This window comes from Zeugodacus cucurbitae, chromosome 6, assembly GCF_028554725.1.
Source record: "Zeugodacus cucurbitae isolate PBARC_wt_2022May chromosome 6, idZeuCucr1.2, whole genome shotgun sequence".
In the NCBI taxonomy this organism is placed as follows: domain Eukaryota; kingdom Metazoa; phylum Arthropoda; class Insecta; order Diptera; family Tephritidae; genus Zeugodacus; species Zeugodacus cucurbitae.
Window position 1 is genome coordinate 62,472,438 of NC_071671.1, and position 25,881 is coordinate 62,498,318.

General features: G+C 33.5%; 8 protein-coding genes and 1 long non-coding RNA gene across 17 annotated transcripts; 5 read left to right on the forward strand and 4 right to left on the reverse strand.

Annotated features, from left to right (window-relative positions):
• Positions 1–87: 87 nt before the first annotated feature.
• LOC105209277 (unconventional prefoldin RPB5 interactor-like protein) lies at positions 88–2,627 on the forward strand. Of its 3 annotated transcripts, XM_054234466.1 has the most exons (6): positions 114–248; positions 295–451; positions 526–605; positions 670–2,116; positions 2,178–2,342; positions 2,403–2,627. In XM_054234466.1, the coding sequence occupies exons 3-6, from the start codon at positions 556–558 to the stop codon at positions 2,535–2,537; spliced, it is 1,797 nt and encodes a 598-aa protein (XP_054090441.1). In that variant the 5' UTR covers positions 114–248; positions 295–451; positions 526–555; the 3' UTR covers positions 2,538–2,627. The 3 variants fall into 3 exon arrangements, with proteins under 3 accessions (XP_011177901.1, XP_054090441.1, XP_054090440.1); XM_011179599.3 differs by having other exon boundaries at positions 88–248; positions 307–605; XM_054234465.1 differs by having other exon boundaries at positions 295–605.
• Positions 2,623–6,712, reverse strand: LOC105209278 (RNA polymerase II subunit A C-terminal domain phosphatase). The gene is made up of 8 exons (XM_011179601.3): positions 6,109–6,712; positions 5,777–5,870; positions 4,751–5,187; positions 4,501–4,682; positions 3,781–4,443; positions 3,311–3,715; positions 3,058–3,249; positions 2,623–2,996 (listed from the first exon to the last, which is right to left on the reverse strand). The coding sequence occupies exons 1-8, from the start codon at positions 6,420–6,422 to the stop codon at positions 2,857–2,859; spliced, it is 2,427 nt and encodes an 808-aa protein (XP_011177903.1). The 5' UTR covers positions 6,423–6,712; the 3' UTR covers positions 2,623–2,856.
• On the forward strand, positions 6,679–9,714 carry LOC105209279 (peptidylprolyl isomerase domain and WD repeat-containing protein 1). The gene is made up of 11 exons (XM_011179603.3): positions 6,679–6,812; positions 6,891–7,385; positions 7,458–7,641; positions 7,704–7,936; positions 7,991–8,204; positions 8,275–8,467; positions 8,525–8,634; positions 8,696–8,814; positions 8,984–9,104; positions 9,160–9,379; positions 9,445–9,714. Exons 2-11 carry the CDS (start codon positions 7,025–7,027, stop codon positions 9,589–9,591), a joined length of 1,902 nt encoding a protein of 633 aa, XP_011177905.1. The 5' UTR covers positions 6,679–6,812; positions 6,891–7,024; the 3' UTR covers positions 9,592–9,714.
• A 136-nt stretch (positions 9,715–9,850) lies between these two features.
• On the reverse strand, positions 9,851–14,783 carry LOC105209280 (calcium permeable stress-gated cation channel 1). Of its 4 annotated transcripts, none has more exons than XM_011179604.3 (3): positions 14,552–14,783; positions 12,017–13,020; positions 9,851–11,940 (listed from the first exon to the last, which is right to left on the reverse strand). In XM_011179604.3, exons 2-3 carry the CDS (start codon positions 12,941–12,943, stop codon positions 10,564–10,566), a joined length of 2,304 nt encoding a protein of 767 aa, XP_011177906.1. In that variant the 5' UTR covers positions 12,944–13,020; positions 14,552–14,783; the 3' UTR covers positions 9,851–10,563. The 4 variants fall into 4 exon arrangements, with proteins under 4 accessions (XP_011177906.1, XP_054090438.1, XP_011177907.1 ...); XM_054234463.1 differs by lacking the exon at positions 14,552–14,783 and adding an exon at positions 14,347–14,509; XM_011179605.3 differs by lacking the exon at positions 14,552–14,783 and adding an exon at positions 13,561–13,589.
• A 317-nt stretch (positions 14,784–15,100) lies between these two features.
• LOC105209288 (uncharacterized) lies at positions 15,101–15,638 on the forward strand. Its single transcript, XM_011179623.3, has 2 exons — positions 15,101–15,274; positions 15,365–15,638. The coding sequence occupies exons 1-2, from the start codon at positions 15,210–15,212 to the stop codon at positions 15,459–15,461; spliced, it is 162 nt and encodes a 53-aa protein (XP_011177925.1). The 5' UTR covers positions 15,101–15,209; the 3' UTR covers positions 15,462–15,638.
• Positions 15,607–18,182, reverse strand: LOC105209287 (mitochondrial intermediate peptidase). Its single transcript, XM_011179622.3, has 6 exons — positions 17,999–18,182; positions 17,810–17,932; positions 17,350–17,756; positions 16,974–17,280; positions 16,212–16,913; positions 15,607–16,141 (listed from the first exon to the last, which is right to left on the reverse strand). The coding sequence occupies exons 1-6, from the start codon at positions 18,137–18,139 to the stop codon at positions 15,704–15,706; spliced, it is 2,118 nt and encodes a 705-aa protein (XP_011177924.1). The 5' UTR covers positions 18,140–18,182; the 3' UTR covers positions 15,607–15,703.
• A 341-nt stretch (positions 18,183–18,523) lies between these two features.
• Positions 18,524–22,001, forward strand: LOC105209286 (activin receptor type-1). Of its 2 annotated transcripts, none has more exons than XM_011179618.3 (10): positions 18,524–18,674; positions 18,927–19,050; positions 19,473–19,548; positions 19,607–19,811; positions 19,874–20,100; positions 20,165–20,379; positions 20,448–20,670; positions 20,736–20,923; positions 20,988–21,213; positions 21,279–22,001. In XM_011179618.3, exons 1-10 carry the CDS (start codon positions 18,614–18,616, stop codon positions 21,426–21,428), a joined length of 1,695 nt encoding a protein of 564 aa, XP_011177920.1. In that variant the 5' UTR covers positions 18,524–18,613; the 3' UTR covers positions 21,429–22,001. The 2 variants fall into 2 exon arrangements, with proteins under 2 accessions (XP_011177920.1, XP_054090597.1); XM_054234622.1 differs by having other exon boundaries at positions 18,573–18,674; positions 18,915–19,050.
• Positions 20,764–23,051, reverse strand: LOC128922785 (uncharacterized). Its single transcript, XR_008471967.1, has 3 exons — positions 22,913–23,051; positions 21,283–21,431; positions 20,764–21,221 (listed from the first exon to the last, which is right to left on the reverse strand). It is a non-coding gene; the product is annotated as an uncharacterized LOC128922785 (long non-coding RNA).
• Positions 22,717–25,394, forward strand: LOC105209285 ((Lyso)-N-acylphosphatidylethanolamine lipase). 3 transcript variants are annotated; one of them, XM_011179617.3, is made up of 2 exons: positions 22,717–22,827; positions 23,955–25,394. In XM_011179617.3, exon 2 carries the CDS (start codon positions 24,021–24,023, stop codon positions 25,173–25,175), a length of 1,155 nt encoding a protein of 384 aa, XP_011177919.1. In that variant the 5' UTR covers positions 22,717–22,827; positions 23,955–24,020; the 3' UTR covers positions 25,176–25,394. The 3 variants fall into 3 exon arrangements, with proteins under 3 accessions (XP_011177919.1, XP_011177916.2, XP_011177918.1); XM_011179614.3 differs by lacking the exon at positions 22,717–22,827 and adding an exon at positions 22,922–23,464 and having other exon boundaries at positions 23,955–25,392; XM_011179616.3 differs by lacking the exon at positions 22,717–22,827 and adding an exon at positions 23,543–23,565.
• The last annotated feature ends 487 nt before the right edge of the window (positions 25,395–25,881 follow it).

The window sequence follows — 25,881 nt, forward strand, 5'->3', positions numbered from 1 at the left end:
AATTTACCATATAATTTTAAAGAATTATAAACGTCAAGAAACGATATGGCCAACCAATCAGCTGAGCTGTTCTGTCGGCATTTGTTTTACAGCTGATTGTTTGTTGTTTGCTGTTATGTACAGTTTATAAAGCCAAATGTTTGCAACGTGTAATTGGATATTTCATTTAATATCACAATTAATTTTTAACCAATAATACCACTTCTATAAAACTAAGAATGGAAAAACGACAAGAAGCATTATATGAGGTAAAATTTTAAAAGTTTTTATGTGTGTAATATTTAACTTGATTAGGAATGTGTTTAGGCATTGACCAAGAATGAGGAAGAAACGGCCCGTTGGAAGAATTACAAAGATGAAAATGACACAGCAGTCGAAAACCTAGATAGATTTAGTAAAAATCTCACAGTAGATGTTATGGTGCCAATAGGTCGTAAAGCATATATGCCAGGTCAGCTCATCCATACAAATGAACTGCTTGTAGGTCACTATCAAAATTATTTCTCTAAATGTTCCGCACAAAAGGCAAAAGAAATTTGTGAATACCGGATCAAAATGGCACACGAACTCTTGGAAAAATTGCAGACTGAAGCAGATTTATGGAAGTAGGTTAATGTTTTTATTTTATTTTATTTGCTACTAACTATCAATACACATATTTCATTTAAGAAATAAGTTGGATAAACCATATACAGAAGGAGTGTTTCCAAGCAAAGAAGATTGTGAAATAATTGAAAATTATGATGAGGAAACAGAAATGGTGTGGCGAGAGCAACATAAAGTACGTGTAAAGCAAGCTAAAGAGCGAGAGAAATTAGAAAGGAATACTAATAACACGAAGATTCAAAATGCGGGTGAAAAAGGGGATTTGTCCGACACAGACGTTCTGAAAATGCTTGAAGAAGCTGAATTAATGGAGGAATTGGAGAATGAATTGGAAAGATTAGAAATAGATGATATCGGTGATGACACTATAAAAAAGTTAATGAAGGGCGATATGAAATTACCTCCGGAAAAAAGACGTGTAGCTCATACAGCAAAAATTCAAAAACAAACCGAAACTCAGACAAATGTCGGAAAACCAGAAACAGACATCGATGTTGAAAAAGAACTTCAGAGGATTGTAAAGAAAGCCGAATTGGAAAATAATACAGTCCAAACAAATAACAATCATCGACCAAATCCAGAAATGATGCCGACAAACAACACAAATGCCGAAGATTCAGATGCTGATATTGAAGAACTACCTCGAGAGGTAAAAATTATCAAAGAGCAGGCCAAATTTTTACCTGCCTTGGATCAGATTGGTTTTTATGAATACCAAATTCAAATTATGCGCCAAAAACTTTTAACATTACCTCTTAAAACTCAAGAGGATATCGATGAAAAGGTGAATACATTAAATATTTTAGAAACATTAGAAGAATTACTTGAAATGGCCGAGGATAATGCTGAAGAACAGGCAGATAACATTTCCAAAGACAAAGAAATCGACTTAGCGCAGGAAGAAATATCAACTACAAGTCAGGACACAACAGAAGAAAAGCAACCCAAACGGCGCATTTCATTCGCCCTACAAAATGAGACACTTGAATTTCGCAAAAACGAAACAATTTCCCAAATGTTACCAAAATCGCAGCAGAAGAAAAAAGAAATTATTAAACTCGATAAAGTTGAGTTATACCCTAATATTACAAAAACCATTGCTGATACTAAAGTTGAAGATCGTAAAAAAAATATTATTGATAGGGTGGAACAAAACATAAGATTTATAGAAGAGAATCAAAGCACTAAAGATTTTCAATTAGTAGATAAAATTCTAGAGTCATCGTTAATTGGTGTTAATACCTTGCATATACATTTCCAACATTCTGCCAGCATGCGAAATGAAACAATATCAAATAGGGAAAATTCTGAAATCAATGGTGTTCCAGGCTCGCCCGCCGACCTGTATCAAGCATACCTACAAAAAGTAGAAAAACAAGGTGCTGATATAAATAAGTCAAATTCAGAGCAGATAATTTTCAAGAATGCTTACACCGGTGAGGATAAAGTTAAAGTACCGCTACTAAAAGAAGCAGATCGATTAAAGTCATACGAGGATCAACGTATGGAGGTTGGTTATTTTTTATTGCAAAGTAGTAAATGTGAAATATACATTTAATTAACCATTTCAGTTTTGTAAACCTGCTACAGAGACCAAGTCAATCTTGAGAAACAAATCTGCAGTTGAAAGAGAGCAGCATAAATTGGATCGTAAAAACAGAGCCAAATCGAATAAAAAAGAATCAAAGAAGAAAAATCCAATTACTGAAGAGGAATACATGCGTGCTTATTACAAGGTTTGTTAAATATTTATGAATATATGACTAAAAAACAAAAACATATTTTTTTTATTTTAGGTAATGAACGATGTTGTTGAAAAGCCTCTAACTGAACCGGAACCTCTTCCGGAATGTAAGTACATTGATGCGCATACTCCTAAAAAACGAATAAGTCGTTTCAAACAAAATCGCGGTGCAACAGAGAAAATATAATAAATATCCCAATTTCACAATAACCATAAGTTCTACAATATATGTTTGTGTGTTTTATTGCATAAGGAATTAAAATATCTTAAACTAAAATTGTTTTGCGACTTCGCCTTAATTTTTATTCATTTAAAACTGCATTCAGTTTAATTTACAACAGTTATGCCTGCAAATGTATACTTATACATATGTGCATATATCTTTACAATTTAAAAGCTTTAGAAGCGTACTGACTACATACGAAAAGTAGGATCAAATTAAAACTGGATAAGGGTTCAAAAGTGAAAAAGTTCAAATAAATTAGTCTTAATTTAAACAATATAAACTAATCATCAAGTCCAAGAAATTCTCGCTCTAGCGCGGCACCCATCATATTCCACTCGCCGTCGTCTCCACTATCCTCATTACCATGGCTACCATCATCAGAATCAGAACCCATTTCTATATCGGATGGCAATTTCTCACCTAGCAAACAATAAAATTTATAATTTAAAATTATTATTGATGACATAAATACAGCGCTTACCACGTCGAAACTTTGTGCTGGGTGACTCATCATCATCTTCATTGTCCTCGCCGTCTGAGCTTTTGTCAGCATCCTCGTTAGTTGCAGAACCGATAATTATATCCGATGCGCGTGTAAAAAACTCTCTTGTTCGATCCTGCTCCTTTTCTTCACGTCTCCGTTTGCGTAAAGTTTTGTCAACTGGTGGATTCTCTGTGCAAGACAAGATTTAATAATTACAATCATTTAGTATATTATTAGATTGTATTTCTACCTATGTTAATATGTTCATCCTCACTGGAGGAATCCGATTCAAAAAACTGATCGAATTCTTTATTCATAGCCGCCAAATCAGCATTTGAAAATGACAAAAGAGGATTAATTGTGTCTATGAATTTTTCAGGTGCTTTGGCCTGTTGTTGTTGTGCGCTACTCGATGGTGATATCTCCGACTTTTCGCTATAGTTAACAACATGTTCTGGGCTATGACAATGTGCCGGCGGCTTTCGCTGTCTATTTTTTGTTTTACGATCTAAAGGAAACAATCTTTCATCAACAAGCTCCCAACGCTCAGCACATGTCCATAACCAGTTTGCATTAACCACCTTAATTTTTGGATTCTTTTTCGCAGCATTCACTTTGAATGTACCAGAATTGACGGCGACAAGATGTGTAGTTTCTGCATTTAAGAAAATATCAAATTTAAAAAACATAGTCAATAAAAATATTTAGTTTTTAGGGTACCTAGTCCAATACTTTGTGAAACGTTAGCGCCCAAACTTTTCGCAATAAAGTAGGCACGTGACTGCTCTAGTTGCATATTAGTGGGCACTAAGCCTGAAAATACCAAAGTCTTTCCACGAAGTACTTCCGAACGAATTTTGGGAACAATAATCTTTAAATCTGGTATTTCCTGCGTCTCATCATAAATTGCATAAAATCGTGTATGAATGTTTTTTAAAATTTCTTCCAAATACATAAGGTAATCATCGGGATCTTCGATTTCAATTTGTTGATGCGGATCCGCAGGCAGTTTTATCTTAGGTGTTGCCTCCGCTTCAGTTTCTATCGTTGATCCTTCTTTATTAGCTGGTTTGTTTTCCTGTTTTTCATCGGATATAGAAGTGATTCCATCACTTGCGTTTGGGATAACACTAGAATTTGTATTGTCTGTGACTTCAGTGACTACCGGTGATTTAACTTGTGCCACATTTGCGACTTCAGTAAGGGCTTGAACATCATTTTTAACAACATCTACAATGGTTTCTTCCTTTTTACTCTCTGTATCAGTTTCCGAACGTTCTGAGATACCATCAGAAGACTCCGAATCGGGCAGTTTTTCTTTAATCTCCGCCTCTATTGAATCAATCTTGTTTGTATCTGTCGTCAGCGTTTGTTGTGTAAGATCTAAAATGAAACATTATTTTATTTTCTTCAACGTGTAATGTAACCATGCTTACAAACCTTTGAAATCAAGGCCCTCTCCGTCCAATTCATGTTTCGATAAGCCGGGCGGCGCATTTATATCCCCAGTATGTTGAAAAAAATGGTAGGGTTTCACTTGAATCAAATTTGATGCCATATTCCATACATCTTCCCGATCGTCGATTATGCAAACCATAGAATCTCCATTGGGAAAAAGAGCTCTGAAACGATATGCAAACTTCATATTAGGCACTTGTATCATATAACAACTATATTAACTATTATTTACTTTAAATTATCAGTTTTACTTGTTGCATTGAAACATTCGTCGCGCGAAAGTATACGATGAGAAAAATATTTTCCTTCTGGATCAAGTAATTGAGCAATCATATGCGCATAATTACGCGCGCCAAAAGTGCAGATATGTAACTCGTAGAACTTTGACATGCGATCAAGGAAAAGCTGCGTACCAGGGCGAAGACGAGTATGGTACCAGGGAGAGTGGGGTCCATATAGTTGAAAGTGATAAATACATTTAATATTAATCGGTACATTATCGTTGGTTGTGTGTATGACAGTTTGATCTAAATCGACCAGAAGCACAAGTTTCCGGTCTTGAAGTAAACGTCGTGTATCATCGTGTCCCAATTTTTGTGCTAGTTTCTGCGTAACTTTGAGATCAGGAATCGTGTGCACCATTGGTACAGATGCTTCCGATGTGTTTCCCTATGTATAAAAACAGAATAATAAGATATTAGTAATTGAAAAAAAAATCATAGATACAACTTTCTAAATTTGAAGTTAACTGTCAAGAAACCATTATTTTCATACATTTAAATTTTATTAGAAGCGTGATTTTAACCCTCGATCTACCGAGTGATAACATACACTGGACACAATAAATAAGTAGAATTACAAAAAAAAAAATTGTCATATTTATGGTATAACTATGTATTTATATTTATCGGCTATAATCGCTTAAAGCGGTTCCTACGCCAAATATATATATATATGTATTTATGTATGTATGTCATAAACTGGTACTAAAATACATATTTATATTATCTTATATAATATTTTTTCAACCCTGATGTCAATTTTCTTGAATGTAAAAGAGCATGGCAAGCCTGTTTACTTATCACTCGGCGCGACACTAAATGCACGCGCATAAAACTTTGTTTTGTTTATCGGTCGCTTATTTCTTTTTAATGTTTTTACTTTCTTCATTTCTACCAACCAATTCGTCTTAAATACAAAACCTTTTCAAGTGTTCGCTTCCATCACCTACCGAATTCATTTACAATCGTATACTCACATTTTCATTTTGGCGCAAATCAGCACCGCAATCAGCACACATGTCTTTTATCACTGTCGTATGAGCGCATTCGGCCAATTCCAAAATCGTAGCTCTGGAACGGAGAACACATGAATCCTTGTTAATGATATACTCGATTTATACTCAAACATGTACGAATGATTATTTTCAAAATACATTTAACACAAAAAATAATGTTAAAACGCTGTTTATGCATTGTTGACAATATATTTATAATGATTGTCAATACATTATCCAGCTCTCAATGCTTATACAGAGACCAACAATGCAATGCTCTTTTATTGAATAAACATTGTAATGTTCACACCTACCCCTGCGGTACCAATTGTCCCTCCTTAAACAAACGCTTCTTTACCACGCCTACACGATTTGCTTTTAATTTCTGTAATCCCTTATCGACTGAAGATGCTACCATTTTGGCATTTAATCCTTCCCCATCATTACCGCCACTAATGATTTCGTATAATAAAATAACTTGGGACGATGTTATGGGGAAGCCTTCGCGAACGCGCCATTTATTGATTCGAATCGGGTGCTCCGCTGGTGCTGTAATTGTAATGCTGCCGGCACTGCCGCTAACACTTTCGCCACTCGACTCATTGATACCATCCGCCATTGCACTCATTTCTTTCCGTACTGCAAATAATTTCACTTCAATTTTTTACAACACACCGACAATTTACTTTTTCGCACTATTTTCTGTGTTTCTTGATGTTGTCTTCAATTCCTTCCTTTTTCGCGTCTGCTACTTTTCCTTCACCAATTATAATATTTATTGGCGTTTTATTAGTGTTCTCCAATTCGTTGTTTTGATTCCCCTTTTCTTTTTTGCTTTCTCTTATTTATGATGCATTTTTTCGGTGTGTTCAGTGACTTATTACAAAATTTTACATATACAGTGTGAGCCAATTTTTCGTTAGATTGTTCCAAACGAAAAAAAACTATTTACATATTTTATTTATATTTAAATTTTATATCTCTCCGTGAAGTTGTAAAAAATAGTATTACTAGTGAGGTAATTTATTATCTTATAATTGAATTATATGCTATAAAAAATCAGAGTATATTATCGATGGGGGTATTTTTTTAACAGCTGCTTTCCGTGATCAAATTGTCAAATTTTAGCATCAGTTGGGCTGGAAAAAGTAAAATCCAGAAAAACATAATATTTTGGATCAATTTAAATAATTTAATAAAAGTACTTCATAAAAATAAGTATTTCCTGAAATGTCAGCCACAGAGGATAGGAAACGTAACGCTTCTGAAGAATGCGAACAAAATGAACCCAAGGATAATGTAGTGGCCAATGATGATGATGATGATGCTTGGATTGGTCCTATGCCAGAGGAGCAATCAGCTGTGTCAAAAGCTAAAAAACGCAAAGTTTTACCATATGAAAAAGTGTATTTGGAAAACCTCCCCAACGCTGAGAGCTATGAAAAAAGTTATATGCACCGCGATATAATTACACATGTAGTGAGCACCAAGACGGAGTTCATAGTGACTGGTAGCTATGATGGACACATAAAATTTTGGAAGAAAATGGAGGAGGGTGTCGAATTCGTAAAACATTTTCGAAGTCACTTGAGTAAGAATGAAGCTATTAGAGGGTATAATTATTATTTCTACTAATGTTTTGTATATTTACATTTCCTTCAAGTGCCAATACACTCATTAACAACCAACGCAAGTGGTACACTGCTCTGTTCAGCTTCTGCAGACAAATGTGCAAAAATATTCGATGTGGTTAATTTCGATATGATAAACATAATTAAATTGGGTTTTACACCACTATGTACAGAATGGATACATTCCTCGGGCGATGCCGTTCATACTCTGGCAGTGTATGTACATTTAAAGTTATATTTTATACTCTTTAAAACCAAATCGGATTTTAAACTTACAGTTCAGATAAAGATAGCAACAAGATCGTTATATATGATGGGCAAGGAAATGGCGACGTTTTACAAGTTTTGGAAAAACTGCACTCTGCACCAGTAGTGGCAATGTGTTTTAACTTGATGTATGAAACCGTGATTTCGGTTGATAAAAATGGTATACTCGAGTATTGGCAAAACTCTAAACATGACTATAAATTCCCACAAAAACTTGTCACGTTCGATTCAAAGCTAGACACAAGTAAGAAATTAAATAATTTTACATGAATGATATAAATAAATTCCATTCTTTCAGGCTTATTCGAGTTTGCGAAAAACAAAGCTTTAGTCACAGGCCTTGCCGTATCGCCTGATGGCCGCCGATTCGCTACTATATCAAATGATCGAAAAGTCAGAGTGTTTCAATTTAACACCGGAAAATTGATACGTGTATTTGATGAAGCATTGACTACATATACACAAATGCAACAGACTCCACATGCATTACCAAATATGGAATTTGGAAGAAGGTAAGTCAGCGAATGTGCAATCAAGTTCAAAATTTAAATTAAAGTACATAATTTTTTCGTACTATATTAGAATGGCTGTGGAGCGAGATTTGGATAAGTCTGAGTTCAGTACAAACAACAATATACTCTTCGATGTGAGTGGACATTTTATAATGTATCCCACTATGTTAGGCATTAAAGTAATTAACATTGACACAAATAGATGTGTTTCTATTTTGGGGAAAACGGATAATATACGTCCATTACATATAGCCTTATTCCAGGTACATACTTCAATAAAATATTTTTAAGGTGAATATTTTTAATTGTGAACTATTTAGGGCAAGGCGAAAAAATCGAAGGCGGCTATAACTATGGAACAGGAGGCTAGCGACAATCCTGCATTGCAATCCATAGCCAATGACCCTACGATGTTCTGCGCTGCTTATAAGTAAATATTATCAGATTTATATATCCAATTACAAACATGCTAAATGTCTTTTAATTTTCAGGAAATCGCGTTTTTATCTATACAGTCGTCGATTACCATCTGATTTGCAAGATGTCGATCGGGATGTATTTAATGAAAAACCTTCGAAAGAAGATATTATTGCAGTGCCAGAAGGACAAGGTAAATATTCGCAATCAATGGTTATTTTCTGTATATAAAATATATTCTAAATTTCTAATGTTTTAAAACTTTCACGCTAAACGGTTGATCTGTAATATAGATGAAGGTTCAATTGAATTAGTTTTCTTAAAGCAAATATTGATTAACTTATTTTCACCCCTTTATTAAGGTACACAACGTGTTTACGAAAACGCTATTTTGCACACAACGGTGGGTGATATACATATGAAACTGTTCTATAAGGAATGCCCTAAAACAGTCGAAAATTTTTGTGTTCATTCCAAAAATGGGTAAATTACACCATAGATATTTGCATAAATTTCACTGAAACAAGCCTTCTTGCAGCTACTATAATGGTCACATCTTTCATCGTGTTATAAAAGGTTTCATGGTGCAAACCGGTGATCCCACAGGCACAGGAACTGGTGGTAAATCAATATGGGGACACGATTTCAAAGATGAGTTTGTGCCGAGTCTCAAACATGATCGTCCTTATACTGTTAGTATGGCAAATGCTGGTCCCAACACTAATGGTAGTCAGTTTTTCATTACAGTCTTGCCAACGGTAATTTATACATTTGTTTGAAATTGTTTCGTAAGTGAATAAATAATATGGTGTTTAAATTTTAGCCTTGGCTGGATAACAAACATACGGTGTTCGGTCGGGTGTTTCGTGGAATGGAAGTTGTACAAAATATTTGCAATGCAAAAGCAAATCCCAAAACAGATAAACCTTATGACGACATCAAAATCATATCAATTCGATTGAGTAATTAATAATTTTGTAAGCAATGTAAACTAGTTAAACAACTATTTAAAACTCACAACCTAAACTCACCATATATGTATATTTAAATATAAACAAGCTTTTTTTTATTTAGTGTTTTTTGTAAAGTTCTCGTATATTAAGTGTATTGCGAATAAGCTTAAGTGTGTACGTTGAACATACACTTATAAATACATATTTACATTTATATTCATCATCCTATTCGTTATAAATATAAAGTTTTTTGAAGGAATAAATGAAACAAAAATGTTTGTTTATATTTGAGTATAATATAGTATTTAGCTGCGTTTACATAAAATTTATAATAGCAAGACATTTATTTGTAAAGATTTAAAGCCAATTTTACAAATAAAAAGCATTTATTACATTTTCAATATATTATCACATTTCTTCTTATACAAACAATATTGCAATGTTCTTTTTGTGGCCTCGTAACAGATTTCGAACGTCTTTAATACGCATATAATTTTATATAATTTATAGCTTAAAATTAAATAACTGAAAATATGTTTAAACGTTTATGTTGATTGATAAAATTTGCCTAGATAAAGAAAGTTCGCCAGCAACTAATAATACAATACAAAATCGTTTATACATAGTGAAATAAAAAAAAACAGTTAAACTCAAAATAATATTAAGGGATATGGAATATAAATTATAATGGTGCCCTCAATTAAGTTATAAAGTGTGTTATTCTGTTCAAAAATTATGTATAAACAGAAAAACATACGCAAGTATGTATGTGTATCTTAATTGAATTTTTTAATTATTATTGTTTTTTTTATATAAAATGAGTTTCTCCCGAATCTTTATTTCCGTCTATTAATGTTTCGTAAGTCATAGCTTATGACTTCTTTTTCACATATAAAATGGAAATACATACATATATTTCACTGTGATTCGTATCAAGGCAATTTTTTTTTATCCAACAATACTATTTCGCTTCTAATCAGTTGTCTTATTTAGGCATCTACACTATACTGTGAGCTAATGTCAAAATCTGAAACACTATCTGAACCATATCCTGTGATACCGCCACCATTAGTCGCTGCATGATTATTTGACGTTCCCGAAGCGATGGTTGTGCGTGGGCGCAACACATCGGGCACATAAATCGGTGCTGGCCCCGCCACCTCGACCACACTGGGACGTGGTACTGATGCACACCGTTTAATGGGCGACATTAATGCGAACAATGCCAATGTTAATACTAGTGTCATAAAAAGTATAATAGCACGCACATTTGATCTTTCGCGGAAAACTGAAATCATCGCCATAACTACAAGCAGTATGACAATCGCAGATTTAGTCATTGTGACGGCAGTCGAATGAATTTTCCCCCCATTTCTGGATATCATGTTTGATGGACCATAGGCAAAGAATAAATTGTGACGATCCACAAAGTGTTTAAAACAAATGTAAATCATAGCAAAGGGCATTATAAGTGGACAAGAAACACTGTAAACTATAGAAATGGTGAAAACCAGCACAGTCCAGGCATAGTGAATGCCAAAGGGGAATTCTATTAATATCGATTTCCGGATGTATGGTGTTTCAGCTTTCGATTTCGCCGTACACAACATCCAAATATAAACGATAAGTTCTGGGAAACGTAACAACTCCAGAGCCGTACCAATGAAAGCAGCTGTAATTACATAATTGACATAGAAAGAACCACGATCCGGCATAAAAACACAATACCAGCGTATAGTATCATTACTAATTGACCATTCGATTAATTTCTGCGCTGATGTTAGTCCAAGTGATGGCAGAATGAGGATCATTAATAATAAATAGCAAAAACATTTGATCATAATTGAATAATTCTGAAGTGAGCGTGTATAATGAGCCAACCATTTGTCTGAGAAGGCAACAATCACCGGCATCAGTGCCGCAAGTGTCCACAGTAACAAAGTTGGCAAAAATTCGGATACCACTGGCGATATTTGGTATATATTACCTTTAGCTAATGCATAGGCGTTCAAAAAATTTAGTACAATTGCTGGCGTTGTAAGAAAGAATAACGTCAAAAATAGTATGAAGTTAACAATACTCCATTTGAAGTACCAATTGCTCTTGCTCACATTCAAATTCTCCCAAAAGAGGTCGTCTGGTGAAGGTGCGAATTCCAAGTTCCACTTCCGGTAGGTGCCTGGTGTGAAATGGCTGACAATATTTTGTGCTTCATGTACAGTTGACACGGTAATAAAAGCTATTGCAAGTGGTTCATTTAGTGCGGCAGCTCTCAAACGTGCAACATCTCCCGAGAGTTTTCGCTCTTCTCGTTGGTAATAGGCATATGCGTTTTCTTTAGCACAGGAGCATAGATTCGGTTTTACCTAAAAAGCGGGAAGCAAGAATACAAATAATAATAATAATAAACATGTAATTTTTATATTTAATATCGATTATTACCTGCAGTGTGTCTCTGTCCCGATGGTGTTCACAGTAAATGCGGGCATCCAATATCTTTTCATATTCGACATTTTGCACAGTCAATTTGGATATGTTGTAGGCAATTTGTACGTCTTCTATATTAACATCCGGAAATAATTCTTGTATGTAGTGGCGGATAATTGTTTTATTACGATCGCTTGCAGATATATTGGATATCATAATGGTGCGTGTTGCTGCTGTTTTAAAGGCATTTCGTCCAGATGAACGTCGCATTATGAGCACTATGAGGGGTGCATACATTATTGTGATAATAACGTGTACCCATCGCCACGGAGATTCTGGGGATACATTTTCCATAGTTGTGCGACCAAAAGAATTCAAATCAGATCTGTCATCATTAGAGCCATTAAATAAGTTCACCGGTAATATAATTGTTATTGAGACAAGTGTCACTATTGCCATTACAGTAATAAGATGTTGCTGAAATGAGAGATAATGTATGGCATCCGGTCCAGTATGAGTCTTTATCTGTTCCTTTTGCAATTTCCATGTGATTTTAATCCAAGCAAAAAATCCCTGGTCCTGGTGAATGGGAGATAATGGAGGCTCTGATGTGTTCGATGATATACTACCACGACCGCCCTCAGCATCATTTTGCGTACGACTGGTAGATGCTTCTGGTAGAGGTGTAGCAACCGTACTTGTTGCACGCGAGTAAAATACTTCAGTCCACCGCTTTCGGGTACCATTGCTGTTTACAAGCGCCAGGCGACCATAGTCACCGGCTTGATGCCGTAAAGCGGTGAATAAACCAATTAATAGAAGCCAAGAAATAACGTTCAGTAACAGTGTTTCCGGAATACCATTGAAATCATTTGTAAAGATTGTATTCTTATTTGGCAATTTCTCACACTCATCACTCCAGGCTCGTTCAAATACATCCATCTTATTTCAAACTAAATGAACGGTATAACCGAACGAATGTTCTTATCTTCGGCAAACGATTCCAGGTTTACTTTAAACTATTAAAAGAAAGGAAAGGAAAACCATGAGTACAGTTTCAAATGAACAACTATACATACATATTGACATACATATTTAATATTGTTATCATAATAACGCACAATTTTTATTTTATGCAAAATTCCAGAATTACGAAGCCTTCATAAATTCGTACATATTATATACATACATAAGTACATACATATATGTATGTTGTGATTATACAAAAAATGAATCAGTCCCACATAAAGGCAATAACAGAAAAATTATAGACATTTCACAAGAAGATATTGAGAATTAAGAGACCTTAACAAAAGACACGATATTATATATTGCATAACCGAAGCGAGCAAATAATTGGCAGTAATTTTATATATTTTTGGTATAAAACTGAATTTTAGCTCTGAATTTCAAAAAGATAACTTACATACGTATCTCCTAAATTCATTGTATTATTTAAAGAAAAGCAGACTTTTGGGAAAAACACATCTTGTTGTCTGAAACGTTAGGAGTCAAGTATCCACAAAAAAGTTTAACTAATTATCATTACTTGGACTCACCTAATAGATAATTGATAACATTGCTGATTGTTGTACAAAAACGCCCATCCGTTATTTAAAGTTAGCAAAGAAATGAAAAAACATTAATCGAATCAACTCAAAAAAAAACTCTAGTAGCTTCAATTTTGATTAGAAGTATTCACATGATTGTATTGTTGTTTATAAACTGTACATTACTATCAAATCAAACTACATGTACAATTTTAGAGCAAATAAGTAAATAATGCCACAGGCCTATCTAGCTTCGATTTACCAATATATGTACATACATACACATGTATGTCTATAAAGAAACTTAATGCCTCATTTCAGAAGCTAATGAGTACACATGCAAATATATAAGTATGTATTATAGTAATTGGTATATACATATGTATGTATGTTTGTTAATAAATTGCATTATAAGCTCTGATAACGACTAACTTACTTTACATTTTAGCTAAAGCTCTGAGCAAAAAAATACAAATGCTTAAAACTATTTAAATTTGCAACTAAATACGCACACAGAAATATTATAGATTATTACAACTATTGTAGTGCGTAATTGTTAGTTAGCCTCAGATCAGCCAACAGTTTCTGTTTAAATAACTTGTATATTAAAGACCTACACAGCCAATTGCATTTACGATAGGAAACATGTACATATATATATGAATGCTTCTTTAAAACATTTTTGCCAACTCTACAATAAACAATATAAAAAACTGCCTTTATTGGCAATAGTACAACAACATAACGTAAATGAATCATCGCATTATGAGGGACCCAAATAAGAAATGTACGTACATAAGCGCATATCGTAACTTTTTATCCAAACGGCATTATACTTTTTGGAAAATCAATTTAATGAAGTAAAACCAACAAAGGTTAAGCACACAACATATACTTAAACTACGAACAATTTATTACACAATGTATTAAACTTTTTTATAGTAAATTAGAAAATAGATTATAAGCTCCTTTGCTACATCAGTTAAAATATTAAACATACCACTTTTCCTTCTCACACTGTAAGCATTTATACTTAATACATAAATGACTTCTAAAACTCTCTCACAAAGTTTGATGATTTTAAAATATTTAACTTTTCTGTATTTTCCTTGAATAATATTATTTTTTTCTGGAAGCCAATTGTTAAATCGTTATAAATTATATTAGCCAACACGATTTCAATATTCACTGCACAAAAAACAATAACATATGTGAAGCAGTAAAAAAGAAAATATACCATCAGAAATTTCATGAATGGAGAAACGCAAATAAACGAGTTTACACCAGTGCTGCCCCAACTGACAAGTTATGCTAAAGGTCTAAATACATTCCAATGGAATGCAAAAGAATTAAAATTGCAAAATAGTAAAAATTTTAAAATAGTAAATATTATTACATATATATCTAAAAAATATAATGTTGTAAGAATCCTTAACTTACAAACATTTTTTAAATGTATATGTTTTAAAAGAGCATAAACCATTCGCAAAAAATAATTGTAAATTCACTCTACACATTCTCTGCTGGGAGTTGTTTAAAAAATATCCTACAAATCTGTGGTTATAGCATATACAGTATTGGCAGCACTGCACATTTCAGGCATTTACCATCAGTTTCGTGTTTTTATATCAAATCACTAAATAAATTTATTGAATAAAATGGCTCAAAAAAGCGTTAATCCCTTAAACATACTAAAAAGTATATACCACAACGAATTCCAATGGTAAGAATATATTTTTATTGATTATCTACAAGTGACGTAACATCAGAACTAAAAGTATATAATTTTCTGGGATTACATGGATTCTTTCAGGTCCGTAGTAAAGAGTTTTGGACTTTTTCTATTAGGCGTACGCATCGCAAAAGAATTTACAGGAGTGGAAATAATGCCAGCGATAGCCCAACACTAGTAACAATGATGTTTAAGGTTCACATCTCCTACTTTAATTCCTTCTAATATAGCGTGGTTGAATTAAAACGTGTAAAATTTGTTAAATAACCACACTAATAGAATTATACTTTATTTATCAATTGATGTATTTAAAAAAGTTACAATTTCATTAATAAATAGGTCAAATTAGATAAAATTGTTTATTATGTACATTTAAATATACATATGAGAAAAAGAACAATATCAGCTATTATTGTGAAGTCACGTTTCTGCATTAAGTACACTGTTACTTATATCCTGGACAATATCATTATTCATATCGATTTCGTTTAGTAAACTTTGTGCTAAGATTTGCGGAGTCATATCTTTCTTCAAAAAATTTGCAACCAGTTGCTTAGAAGGTACACCTCCACCATGTGCCAATATTTCACGACGATACTTCTCACCTGACTCACGATTGAATGGATTACTTTCAAAATAGTTTTGCCATATCCACGAAGCTATAGTTTTCGATATCAAATAAGAATAGTACTTTGCCCCGTAACCAACCAAATGCGAAAACCGAAGTTGCCAAGCTGTGTTTTCTACATATGGTAATCCATAATATTGCCTTTGCACATCTATCAACGTTTCCGTCGTGCTGCTATTGTTCGATACTGGTCTACTATGGTATACTTGATCAAGTACAGAATAGAAAACCTAGATATGTGGTAACGAGTTTGTCATAATAAATACAAAGAGCAACAGCAATAACAATAACAACATTTACCTGCAGTTGTGTTTCGCTAGCTGAAAAAAGCTTCTTTGAGGCGCATAATCGTTGCAGCATATCTTCCGAAATGGGCTCTTGCGTTTGGAAATGGCGTGCAAACGTGCGTAGAACTCGTGGATCGTTCGCGAAATATTCCATTAATACAGACGGAACCTCCGCAAAATCTGTACTACAACGTGTACCGGTTACATGCTGATACTTCGTTCGAGCAAGCATTGAATGCATTGCATGTCCCATTTCATGAAACAGATTGTCGATCCGCGATGGTGATAGAAGCACAGGTCCAGTCCAATGGGGTTGAGATAAATTTAACATTACAACCACAATGGGCAATTGATAATCGCCGTCGGGTAGATTTTTCCCTCCTTGTATTGTGAAGTGACAGTCTTGATTGGGTTTACCATTGCGTTCGAAAAAATCACAATAAATATATCCAAGTAAACCTTCTGTCTCGTGAATAACTGATATTTTATAAATATCGTTATTCCAACTTTCTCCCGGCTCCATTTCCGTATTTTTCAAAGATATTCCATACAATGAACGCATTATGTTATCAAGTCCTTCCATACAGCCTCCTAGACTGAAATATGGCAAGAACTCACTAGTATTCGCTTTTAATGATTTTCTCTCCATCAGAGAAGTGAAATAAGGAGGGTCCCAAGCAGCAAGGCGGGCTGTATCTATTCCGCTATCTTGTCGCTATAGAAGTATAATTTAAAGTTACAAGTTAATAAATTAATAGAATTTGTATATCAACACCTTCATTTTCTCCATGATTCTGAAATCCGCATCCGCACGAGGAGAAAGACCATTTGACAATTCATCAAGAAACTCTTGAACCATTTTTGGATGTTCGACGGTGCTTGCATTCAGTGCACGATGCGCGTGCGTTTCGAAGCCACATGTACGAGCAAGTTCATGACGACACAATAGTAAATCTGTAAGCAGTTGGTTCTGTTGCTCAGATGGCTGCAAGAATAGACGGTAAGCAGTTTCACGTGCTTCAGCAGATGATGAGTTTGTGTACAAACCAGAAACGAGTACGCTGTCTCCTTCCGAAGGAAAGCTTATAATCGATGTAAATAATAAGAGTTAGTATAAATATTTGAATCATGTAATTGTGCAAACAACGTACTAATTGCGAACAGATGATGGGACATCAGTACGCCGAATACTAGAGGGCTGTACCGCACCGGCCATGAATTTTTGCCCCAATTGTAAAATGTATTCGTTAAGACGAACTACTTTTTGCCTCTCTGCTTCTGCCAAGTGAATGCCCGATTGTTCAAAATCAAAGAGGAATAGTTTGGATACGTGTTTATCCACATCGCTCGTGGGCAGAATATCGCCATTATCAACAACGTTGCGTAATGCTGTATACAAAGGTTTGTGCGTATTCAAATTTTCCACAATTCCACTTATAGAAATACAGGCATCCTCAGCGGCTTGACAGTATTTGTTCTTTGGATGCGCAATGCGAATAAATTCTGCTAGATCGGCAACTTTGCAAAGAGAATCGGACAGTTCATCAAAGATTTCAACCTAAACAAGAAATTATTACAGACACTAAAAATCAATGATCGAGAAACATTTACCATTTTCCTCTCGCGATTTGCTGAGGTAGCTTCAGCTATTAGCTCTTCTGTTTTATTTGCTACATTGTCCCGCAAAAGATAGAAACCTTCAAAAGAACGTAATTCCGACAACCGAAATAGACCCTAAAATCAATGTTTTTATCAGTTTCTCATGATAATTTGTAATAAGCATATTAGTCAGAAACTCACCGATTCATTTCGTGTAAAGTTTATTTTATTATATGGAGGCGAATTAAATGCAGTTCCCAAAGGTGTGGACCAAGTAGAGACATTTCGGGATAATTTGTTAATCAAGTACTTCAGTGATTTGTTTCTACCTGTCTTCAGCATTTTTATCTTTTTGATATTAAAAATGAAAACAATAAAGTGTCACGATCTGTCATCACATCTTTCTTCATTATTTCTTTCTTTTCGCATTTATAGATACAGTTGACACTAGAAATAAAACCTTATTTTTTTTTAAATAATTTAAGTAGTTAAAAATAATTAATAACTAAAATAAATTAACAGAAATATGATTTCAACCATCCCAATTACAATACATGTCACGCACAATTATGAGCTTATTTTGATGTTTATATATAAGATTTATAACATTAGGAAAAACTAAGTTATTCACACAAATTTAAAATAAATAAATCTTCGTGTATCCTAAAATAAATTATTTTTTACAATAATTTATGTAAATAATTTAATAAAAAAAAGAGAAAATTGATATTTAAAAAATGCATCACTGCCTTCAATTAAATCCACATCAAGCATATCTCGCTATCCATTTTGTTTTTGTGCTGCTGCGCTACAACAATGGCCGACATTATATTTTTATTGTTATTAATTTCAATATTTCCATTACAAAACACCAAAGGTATTCTAAAATATTAAAATGAATATGTGCATGAAATTGTGTTCAAATCAGATTTTCTTATAATGCGAAGTAATAATGAATATGATAGTTTTGTGCAGCATTAGAAATATTGAATTGGTGCTGCAATGCGACGCAACATCATAGACCACTTGCGGTTATGTATTTAGCAATGTCATAATTGCAATTGATTTCAATATATAACAAGCTATTTGTGCAAACATAACATAAATAATAAGAAAGTTTGTGTTTTAGCTGCTGCCGAAATAAGTGGGCGACTATTGGATGAAGCTCAAGAAAATTTGGATCTGGAAATGTCGCATATGAATGAGAAGGAACACTCACCTGTTCCTCGCAATTCCATACAATCACATCCGAGGTAAGTTCAAAATTAGTAATCTATCTTTAGAACGTAAGTTACTGCATTTTACATACGCCATCCAATATAAAAGTTGTTAAAAGTAATGAGGATTATATTATTTGTTAACAATTCCCCCCTTCCGCATTCCAAAGGAGGCACACAAAATCTAAACGTCGCATGAAAAGAAGGTAAATACTAAGAGACTACAAGCTGTTACAATTAATAAGCGCAACAAGGAATGTTGCACTCTAAAATATAAAATTTATTTTAATTCTATGGTTAACATTTATATTTTGTTGTTAAAAAGTCAACATATTTGTGTAAAATCCAATCTTTTGTGTGCTCCTTTTGTTCAATTACATGATCAATAGTATTAGTTATTTGTTAAACCTTATTTAAGAAAAACAAGTAATTTATCATATTTTAATAATTTAATACAGATACAAATGCTATTCATGCGAGCCGCCCTGCAAAAATGCTACACAACATGCGCATTTGTGCCAGAATGCTATTCAGGTGAGTAAAATGTAATTAACTCTTAAAACATTGAAATAATTAAACATAAATTTATTAGTGCTGGAAATCGCGAACTCGCAATGCCTTTGGTGAAGAGAAAGCATCACGAGGTTGCATCACTTCTCCTGATCAACTGCCATTAATATGCAACCAGAATACACTGGGTCCACGAAAACGCGCTGCAATGCACGTCAACATTGTCTGTTGTTCCAAAGATTACTGTAATGATGGAGATTTTCCTGAATTGCCGCCCATTGTTAATGGTAAATAAATTAGTTAAAATTATTTATTTATATTTATTATATTGCATTGCATCACATTTCAGATGAAGTGACGCGTTTAAGTGCTGATTTAAGCAATACTTTTAAAATGACCTTAGCGATATTAGGACCAGTTTTCGTTATTGGATTGTTGGCAGCAGTAGTTTACTATTTTATGACAAGACATCATCGCAAAAGTATAATGGCATCACGTATAAAAAATGATCCAGATGTATATTTGGTTAACGACGAATTACTTCGAGCAACAAGTGCCGGAGACAGTACGTTACGTGTAAGTTGAGGCGAACTAAAAAAATATTGAAACGCTTTTACAAAATAATTTCATATCTGCTTAGGAATATCTGCAACATCCCATGACTTCAGGTTCCGGAAGTGGTTTACCATTATTAGTTCAACGTACTCTTGCCAAGCAGGTTACTTTAGTAGAATGCATTGGACGTGGAAAGTATGGTGAGGTGTGGCGCGGGCAGTGGCATGGAGAAAATATTGCTGTAAAAATATTCCTAACTCGCGATGAGAAATCGTGGAAGCGAGAGACAGAAATATACAGGTAAAGCATACAGTTTTTTAATTTTATGAATTAATTTAAGTCTTCATATTTATTAATTATATTTGCAGTACAATTTTACTACGTCATGAAAATATTTTGGGTTACATAGGCTCCGACATGACTTCACGCAACTTTTGTACACAGTTATGGTTGCTTACGCATTATTATCCAAACGGTTCTCTCTTCGATCATCTAAATCGGAATGCTCTCAGCCACAATGATATGGTATTAATCTGTTTATCTATTGCTAACGGATTAGTACATCTGCATACAGAAATTTTAGGAACCGAGGTAAGATAAATAAAATAATACATGTAAGAGTATAATTAACGCAATAATGCATTTAAATATTATAGGGTAAACCAGCGATGGCACATCGTGATTTAAAGTCAAAGAATATACTTGTTAAATCGGATGGAACTTGCGTAATAGCAGATTTCGGATTAGCTGTTACACACTCTCATGTTACAGGAAAATTAGATTTAGGAAATAATCCTAAAGTCGGCACCAAACGTTACATGTCACCTGAAGTTTTGGAAGAAAGGTATACTTCTAAACGCACCCTATAACGTTAATCACTTAACTCACAACTAAATATTTTATTACAGTATTAATATGCAATGTTTTGAGGCATTGCGACGCACTGATATTTATGCACTTGGGTTAGTACTGTGGGAAGTATGTCGCCGTACTATTTCAGGAGGCATTGCAGAAGAATACAAAGTGCCTTTTTATGATGTTGTCCCATCGGACCCCAGTTTTGAGGATATGCGAAAAGTTGTATGCGTGGATAATTATAGACCGTCCTTTCCCAATCGCTGGGCTTCTGATCCGGTACATTTCTATAATAATAATGAATATTTCATATTGAATTAGCCAATAATGTTTGTATTTCACAGTTACTTGCTGGCATGTCAAAGTTAATGAAGGAATGTTGGCATCAAAATCCAAATGTACGATTGCCTGCCTTGAGAATACGAAAAACCATACATAAACTAGCTTCCGCTGACGAAAAAATACGTCTTAATTATGATGAAGTTTGTGTTTAGTTTCTGGAAATTAATATTTAGTATTCTAATAATTAGATTTTAAAATTAACATTAGTAGTACTGAGTAAAAAACGGTAGATGGTATTAAGTAATATGTAATTTTAGTTATTTCCTTCAAACGTATTTAAGTATTACAACTATACTTAAACATTACACGTTTATTTAATTATACTATACTGTCTACTGTAATTGAATGAACGAACGAACAGGAGTGATTGATTGAAATGTATATACGTGTGAATTTATGTAAACTACTATGTATGTAGTATTAGATATATTAGTATTAAGTTTAGATACCAAATCAAACAAAGCATATAAGCAACTTCATTTAATGATGCGTGCAATTTAACAATTGCATACCAGTATGCAAATTAAATGAAAGACACGCTTAAGACTAATTACATATATTTCGTTTATAATCTTTATGTGCCTTGAAATGCATTGATATTTGAAGCCTGATTTGCCTTAAGCTTCAACAGCTATTTATTTAGACAGCTACTTTATTAGATATTATTTTTTATTAACTCTCCTCTAGTGCCATTCTAATGTATTATTCGTAAAACTAATCTGAAGTATTGAAATTTAATCTAACAATCTAAAACTGCATAGAAATGATGAAGGAGAATAATTATATTAATATATGCACACACAGCCTTTTTATAATTAAATAAATGAAATTATTTTTAATGTTATTTTACATTTACAAATAGAGATATACATATGTATGTAGTGTATGACTTTTACAAATGATACGTCTACAACTAAACGAAAGTATTTGCTTTCGATAAACATACGTATATGTTTAATATTAAGCAAAATTTATTGTACAAAATAGTTCATGGTTTAAAATAAAAATACATTTTAGTAGAAAAAATATACGTTTTTCACTCGATATCTAAAAACAAATTTTCAAGTATGGAGTATACTGAATACGGAAATGTTCCCAGTGAACGAAAAGAAACATAATCATCTTGTTAATAGCAATTTCTCCTATACGGTCAACGGTTGGCCTCCGACCGTAATATGTATATCATAAAACTTGTAACTTTGAAAGCGGAACTTTTGAATGTTGAGAACGTTTGCTAAATCTATTAAACATTATATAAATATTAAATATATATTTAATTTTGTTCATAAATATCGTCTGTTAATCGATTTCGGCAATAGAAATTATTATAATCGGTATGGACTCGAGTCTTTAGCATCTCTAGCGATAAAAAAAAATCGATTACAAAACATATGGGTAATAGTAAATAAGAGAATGGCCAATAATTTGATAGAAAGAAAACAGAAAAGCAAAAACATAAGCAGCAAAGGAAAAGAACTTAGAAAACTATATATTATACGTGATTGGGCCATTGTATATACATATGTATTACAACGTACAGCGATTGTAAAAGTACCGAACATTATATTTTCTAGTGATTAGTTTGTAAAGCTGTTAAATAATACACTCATATGCATTTTACAAATCATACACATACCTGAAATAAGTGCAACACACACGAAAGCAACGATGTCATTTGAGAATCCGACACTGCTATCATACTATCTACAATTGAACTTATTTCTATTGCTCTAACGAGTTGAATTTCATTACTACTTTAATATTTACCGACAAACATTGTTCGCGAAACAGAGTACTGAGTTGTGAAATTAACCCATCAAAGGCATATAGAAATTACTTGAAATTCATAAGCCAGTTTGCTAATCAATTTGTGTTGACGGCCCAAAATATTAAACATACATATATTTATTTCGTTGAGTTCGGAATAAAAGCCAAAATTTTTAGTGGTTGGTAGCAGATGCAACAAACTGTTTATGACAAACATTAACACAGCGATCTCCGCCTTTGGTGTTGCATTAAATAAAAATACAAAACAGGAAAGAAAATAATTTATGTCAACGTCATTCCTGTGTAAAAGTTTGCTAAAAGGAGAATAGAAAAAATGACATTGGCTACGGCGAGTTTGGAACAGCCGCAGTCACAGTGCGACGGCAATTTCATTTTTGGCCAAAAAACTATGGACGTAGAGGTGAGTGAGGAATTGACAGATGGACCTATGTGTTTTAGACACGCTCATGCGATTTGAAATACAAATTAAATACATTATGTACTTACGTACAGTATAAAACAGTAAGAGTGGGGGTCATAGTACAAAAAACGAAACTATCATGATCGGTGATATCATAGCTTGACAATAAATCTAAAAGCGTATTTGTATCAAGTGAATAAGATTGTATAAGTAGAGATATGACGTCGAATTTTACATGGTTATGCAAATTTTCGGTCATTGAGGATCCTAATTTGCGAAATAATTGTATACGAAATAAAATATTTCGTATAAAATATGTAGTTTATAAATTAATAACAATGTATAGAGGATTATAAATAGTTCTACTATAATATGCCGTATTATATAGTTAATTAGCAATATCCAACTAAGTATTTGAATTACTCAGTATTAGAATACACATTATACATACATAATATTGCAATAAATGTCCTTTCTTCATATTTTTCAGGAGCGAAAATCCTCAAACTTCTGGCTTTTTAAATTGTTATTTAATTGGACCTCCAGTTCCTCAATAATGTTACGAGCTGTAGAAAAGAAGATACTATCCTTTCTTAAGACGCCATATCGTGGTTTCTTTGTAGATATTGGACCCGCCATTGGAGAAGCAGATAAAATATGGACAATTAGCTTAAACACAGAATCTAAGGAAGTACCTTTGGTTTTGCTGCATGGACTAGGTGCAGGTGTTGCTATGTGGGTAATGAATTTAGATTCCATCGCCAAAGATCGTCCTGTGTACGCTATGGATGTTTTGGGTTTCGGTCGCAGTTCGCGGCCCAGTTTTTCTAATGATGCACTTATTTGTGAAAAACAGTTTGTTAAGTCAGTTGAAGAGTGGAGACGTGAAATGAATATTAATAGCATGGTATTATTAGGCCATTCAATGGGAGGCTTCATCGCTTCTAGTTATGCATTGTCATATCCCGAGAAAGTCCATCATTTGATATTAGCTGATCCATGGGGATTCCCAGAAAAACCATCAGATGCGAATAACACTCGTCAAATCCCGTTATGGGTGCGAGCTTTAGCATATGCTCTAACACCCCTCAATCCGCTTTGGGCATTACGTGCTGCAGGTCCGCTCGGTCAATGGGTTGTGGAAAAAACTCGTCCAGATATTACACGCAAATTTGCAGCTGCAGTGGAAGAAGACAATAACTTATTGCCACAATATATTCACCAATGTAATGCCCAAACACCTTCTGGTGAGTCGGCATTTCACACTATGATGGCTTCGTTTGGATGGGCGAAATATCCTATGATACATCGAATTAAAAATGTCAGAGACGACATTCCCATAACATTCATTTATGGTTCGCGTTCATGGATAGACTCATCGTCAGGAGAAAAAATAAAAGCCCAACGTGTCCGTTCAAAAGTCGATATAAAAATTGTAAGTGGTGCGGGACATCACGTGTATGCAGATAAACCGGAAGTTTTTAATCGTTATGTTAATGAGACCTGTGAACTATATAGATTATATCGCAAAGAACCGATTATACGAGAAACAACCGAATCAGATGATGAAGTGAGCAGCACTAATTTACAAGCTGAAGCACAAAAGTCGCAACAATCAGAGCTCCAAAAAGAAGAGAATTCAGAAGCAGATAAAAACTTGTCCGACGGCCAACAAACAGATGAAGTGGCGCCAAACCTTAAACAACAATAACGTTATTATATTGACTGTGAATTATCATAAACCTAATACCTGCAATCAGTTTTAATTTTTTAGTCGATATGTATTAGTCAATATATAGCACATAGTATTAGCGGAAATATTACAATGAAAATATTAAATGTGCTCATCCCAAAACTGTTATTGCAGTTCTATTTTTCAAGTTTTCACAATTAACTCACCAATAATAGTAAAAGTATTGAAATGTAAAATAAAATAATGAAAAAAAAACTGTTTGTATTTTATCCAGGAATGGAATGGCTACAATATTGTATAATAATGCATTTATATGTATGTACATACATACATATGTGTACATACATTTTACATAATGGAATTGCACGATCCTTGTCAGTAAAATTGTTTATAAAAAATATTACTGAGTAATCGAATGATGTTCTGCTGTTTGTGAAATATGGAATCAATCCTTCCACACATTGACATTTATACGTTAAACAAAAAAAATGCGATCTTTGTGAATTTAATTAGAGAAATGGCTGATTATTTTCTTATCAATGCACTGACAAATTATGTGAACATAGGGATATATGCACAAGTCAATAAGCGATAATCCCAAGGGCGTACAAGATCTGCAACTTGGTTAACATAAAGGTTGTCTTGATCAATCTCCATACTCAACACTTACATATATCTTTATGATATCTGTAAGTAAGAATTTAGCTATCTGAGACTGGAAAAT

What these genes read in the sequence shown, in the direction of transcription:
- LOC105209279 (XM_011179603.3), top strand. Translation starts at nt 7,025, where the DNA reads ATGTCAGCCACAGAGGATAGGAAACGTAACGCTTCTGAAGAATGCGAA. An exon ending in ACATTTTCGAAGTCACTTGA is followed by an intron (nt 7,386 to 7,457) that starts GTAAGAATGAAG and finishes ATTTCCTTCAAG; the next exon opens with TGCCAATACACTCATTAACA. An exon ending in AATATGGAATTTGGAAGAAG is followed by an intron (nt 8,205 to 8,274) that starts GTAAGTCAGCGA and finishes GTACTATATTAG; the next exon opens with AATGGCTGTGGAGCGAGATT.
- LOC105209286 (XM_054234622.1), top strand. Translation starts at nt 18,614, where the DNA reads ATGGCCGACATTATATTTTTATTGTTATTAATTTCAATATTTCCATTA. An exon ending in TCCATTACAAAACACCAAAG is followed by an intron (nt 18,675 to 18,914) that starts GTATTCTAAAAT and finishes ATAATAAGAAAG; the next exon opens with TTTGTGTTTTAGCTGCTGCC. An exon ending in CCTGAAGTTTTGGAAGAAAG is followed by an intron (nt 20,924 to 20,987) that starts GTATACTTCTAA and finishes ATTTTATTACAG; the next exon opens with TATTAATATGCAATGTTTTG.
- LOC105209288 (XM_011179623.3), top strand. Translation starts at nt 15,210, where the DNA reads ATGGCTCAAAAAAGCGTTAATCCCTTAAACATACTAAAAAGTATATAC. An exon ending in TACCACAACGAATTCCAATG is followed by an intron (nt 15,275 to 15,364) that starts GTAAGAATATAT and finishes GGATTCTTTCAG; the next exon opens with GTCCGTAGTAAAGAGTTTTG.
- LOC105209278 (XM_011179601.3), bottom strand. Translation starts at nt 6,422, where the DNA reads ATGAGTGCAATGGCGGATGGTATCAATGAGTCGAGTGGCGAAAGTGTT. An exon ending in AGAGGGCCTTGATTTCAAAG is followed by an intron (nt 4,444 to 4,500) that starts GTTTGTAAGCAT and finishes GTTTCATTTTAG; the next exon opens with ATCTTACACAACAAACGCTG. An exon ending in GGATGAACATATTAACATAG is followed by an intron (nt 3,250 to 3,310) that starts GTAGAAATACAA and finishes TGTCTTGCACAG; the next exon opens with AGAATCCACCAGTTGACAAA.
- LOC105209280 (XM_011179604.3), bottom strand. Translation starts at nt 12,943, where the DNA reads ATGGATGTATTTGAACGAGCCTGGAGTGATGAGTGTGAGAAATTGCCA. An exon ending in GGGACAGAGACACACTGCAG is followed by an intron (nt 11,941 to 12,016) that starts GTAATAATCGAT and finishes CCCGCTTTTTAG; the next exon opens with GTAAAACCGAATCTATGCTC.
- LOC105209287 (XM_011179622.3), bottom strand. Translation starts at nt 18,139, where the DNA reads ATGCTGAAGACAGGTAGAAACAAATCACTGAAGTACTTGATTAACAAA. An exon ending in CAAATCGCGAGAGGAAAATG is followed by an intron (nt 17,757 to 17,809) that starts GTAAATGTTTCT and finishes TTTCTTGTTTAG; the next exon opens with GTTGAAATCTTTGATGAACT. An exon ending in CTAGCGAAACACAACTGCAG is followed by an intron (nt 16,142 to 16,211) that starts GTAAATGTTGTT and finishes CCACATATCTAG; the next exon opens with GTTTTCTATTCTGTACTTGA.
- LOC105209285 (XM_011179614.3), top strand. Translation starts at nt 23,378, where the DNA reads ATGACATTGGCTACGGCGAGTTTGGAACAGCCGCAGTCACAGTGCGAC. An exon ending in AAAAAACTATGGACGTAGAG is followed by an intron (nt 23,465 to 23,954) that starts GTGAGTGAGGAA and finishes CATATTTTTCAG; the next exon opens with GAGCGAAAATCCTCAAACTT.
- LOC105209277 (XM_011179599.3), top strand. Translation starts at nt 219, where the DNA reads ATGGAAAAACGACAAGAAGCATTATATGAG. An exon ending in ACGAGGATCAACGTATGGAG is followed by an intron (nt 2,117 to 2,177) that starts GTTGGTTATTTT and finishes TAACCATTTCAG; the next exon opens with TTTTGTAAACCTGCTACAGA. An exon ending in ACATGCGTGCTTATTACAAG is followed by an intron (nt 2,343 to 2,402) that starts GTTTGTTAAATA and finishes TTTTTATTTTAG; the next exon opens with GTAATGAACGATGTTGTTGA.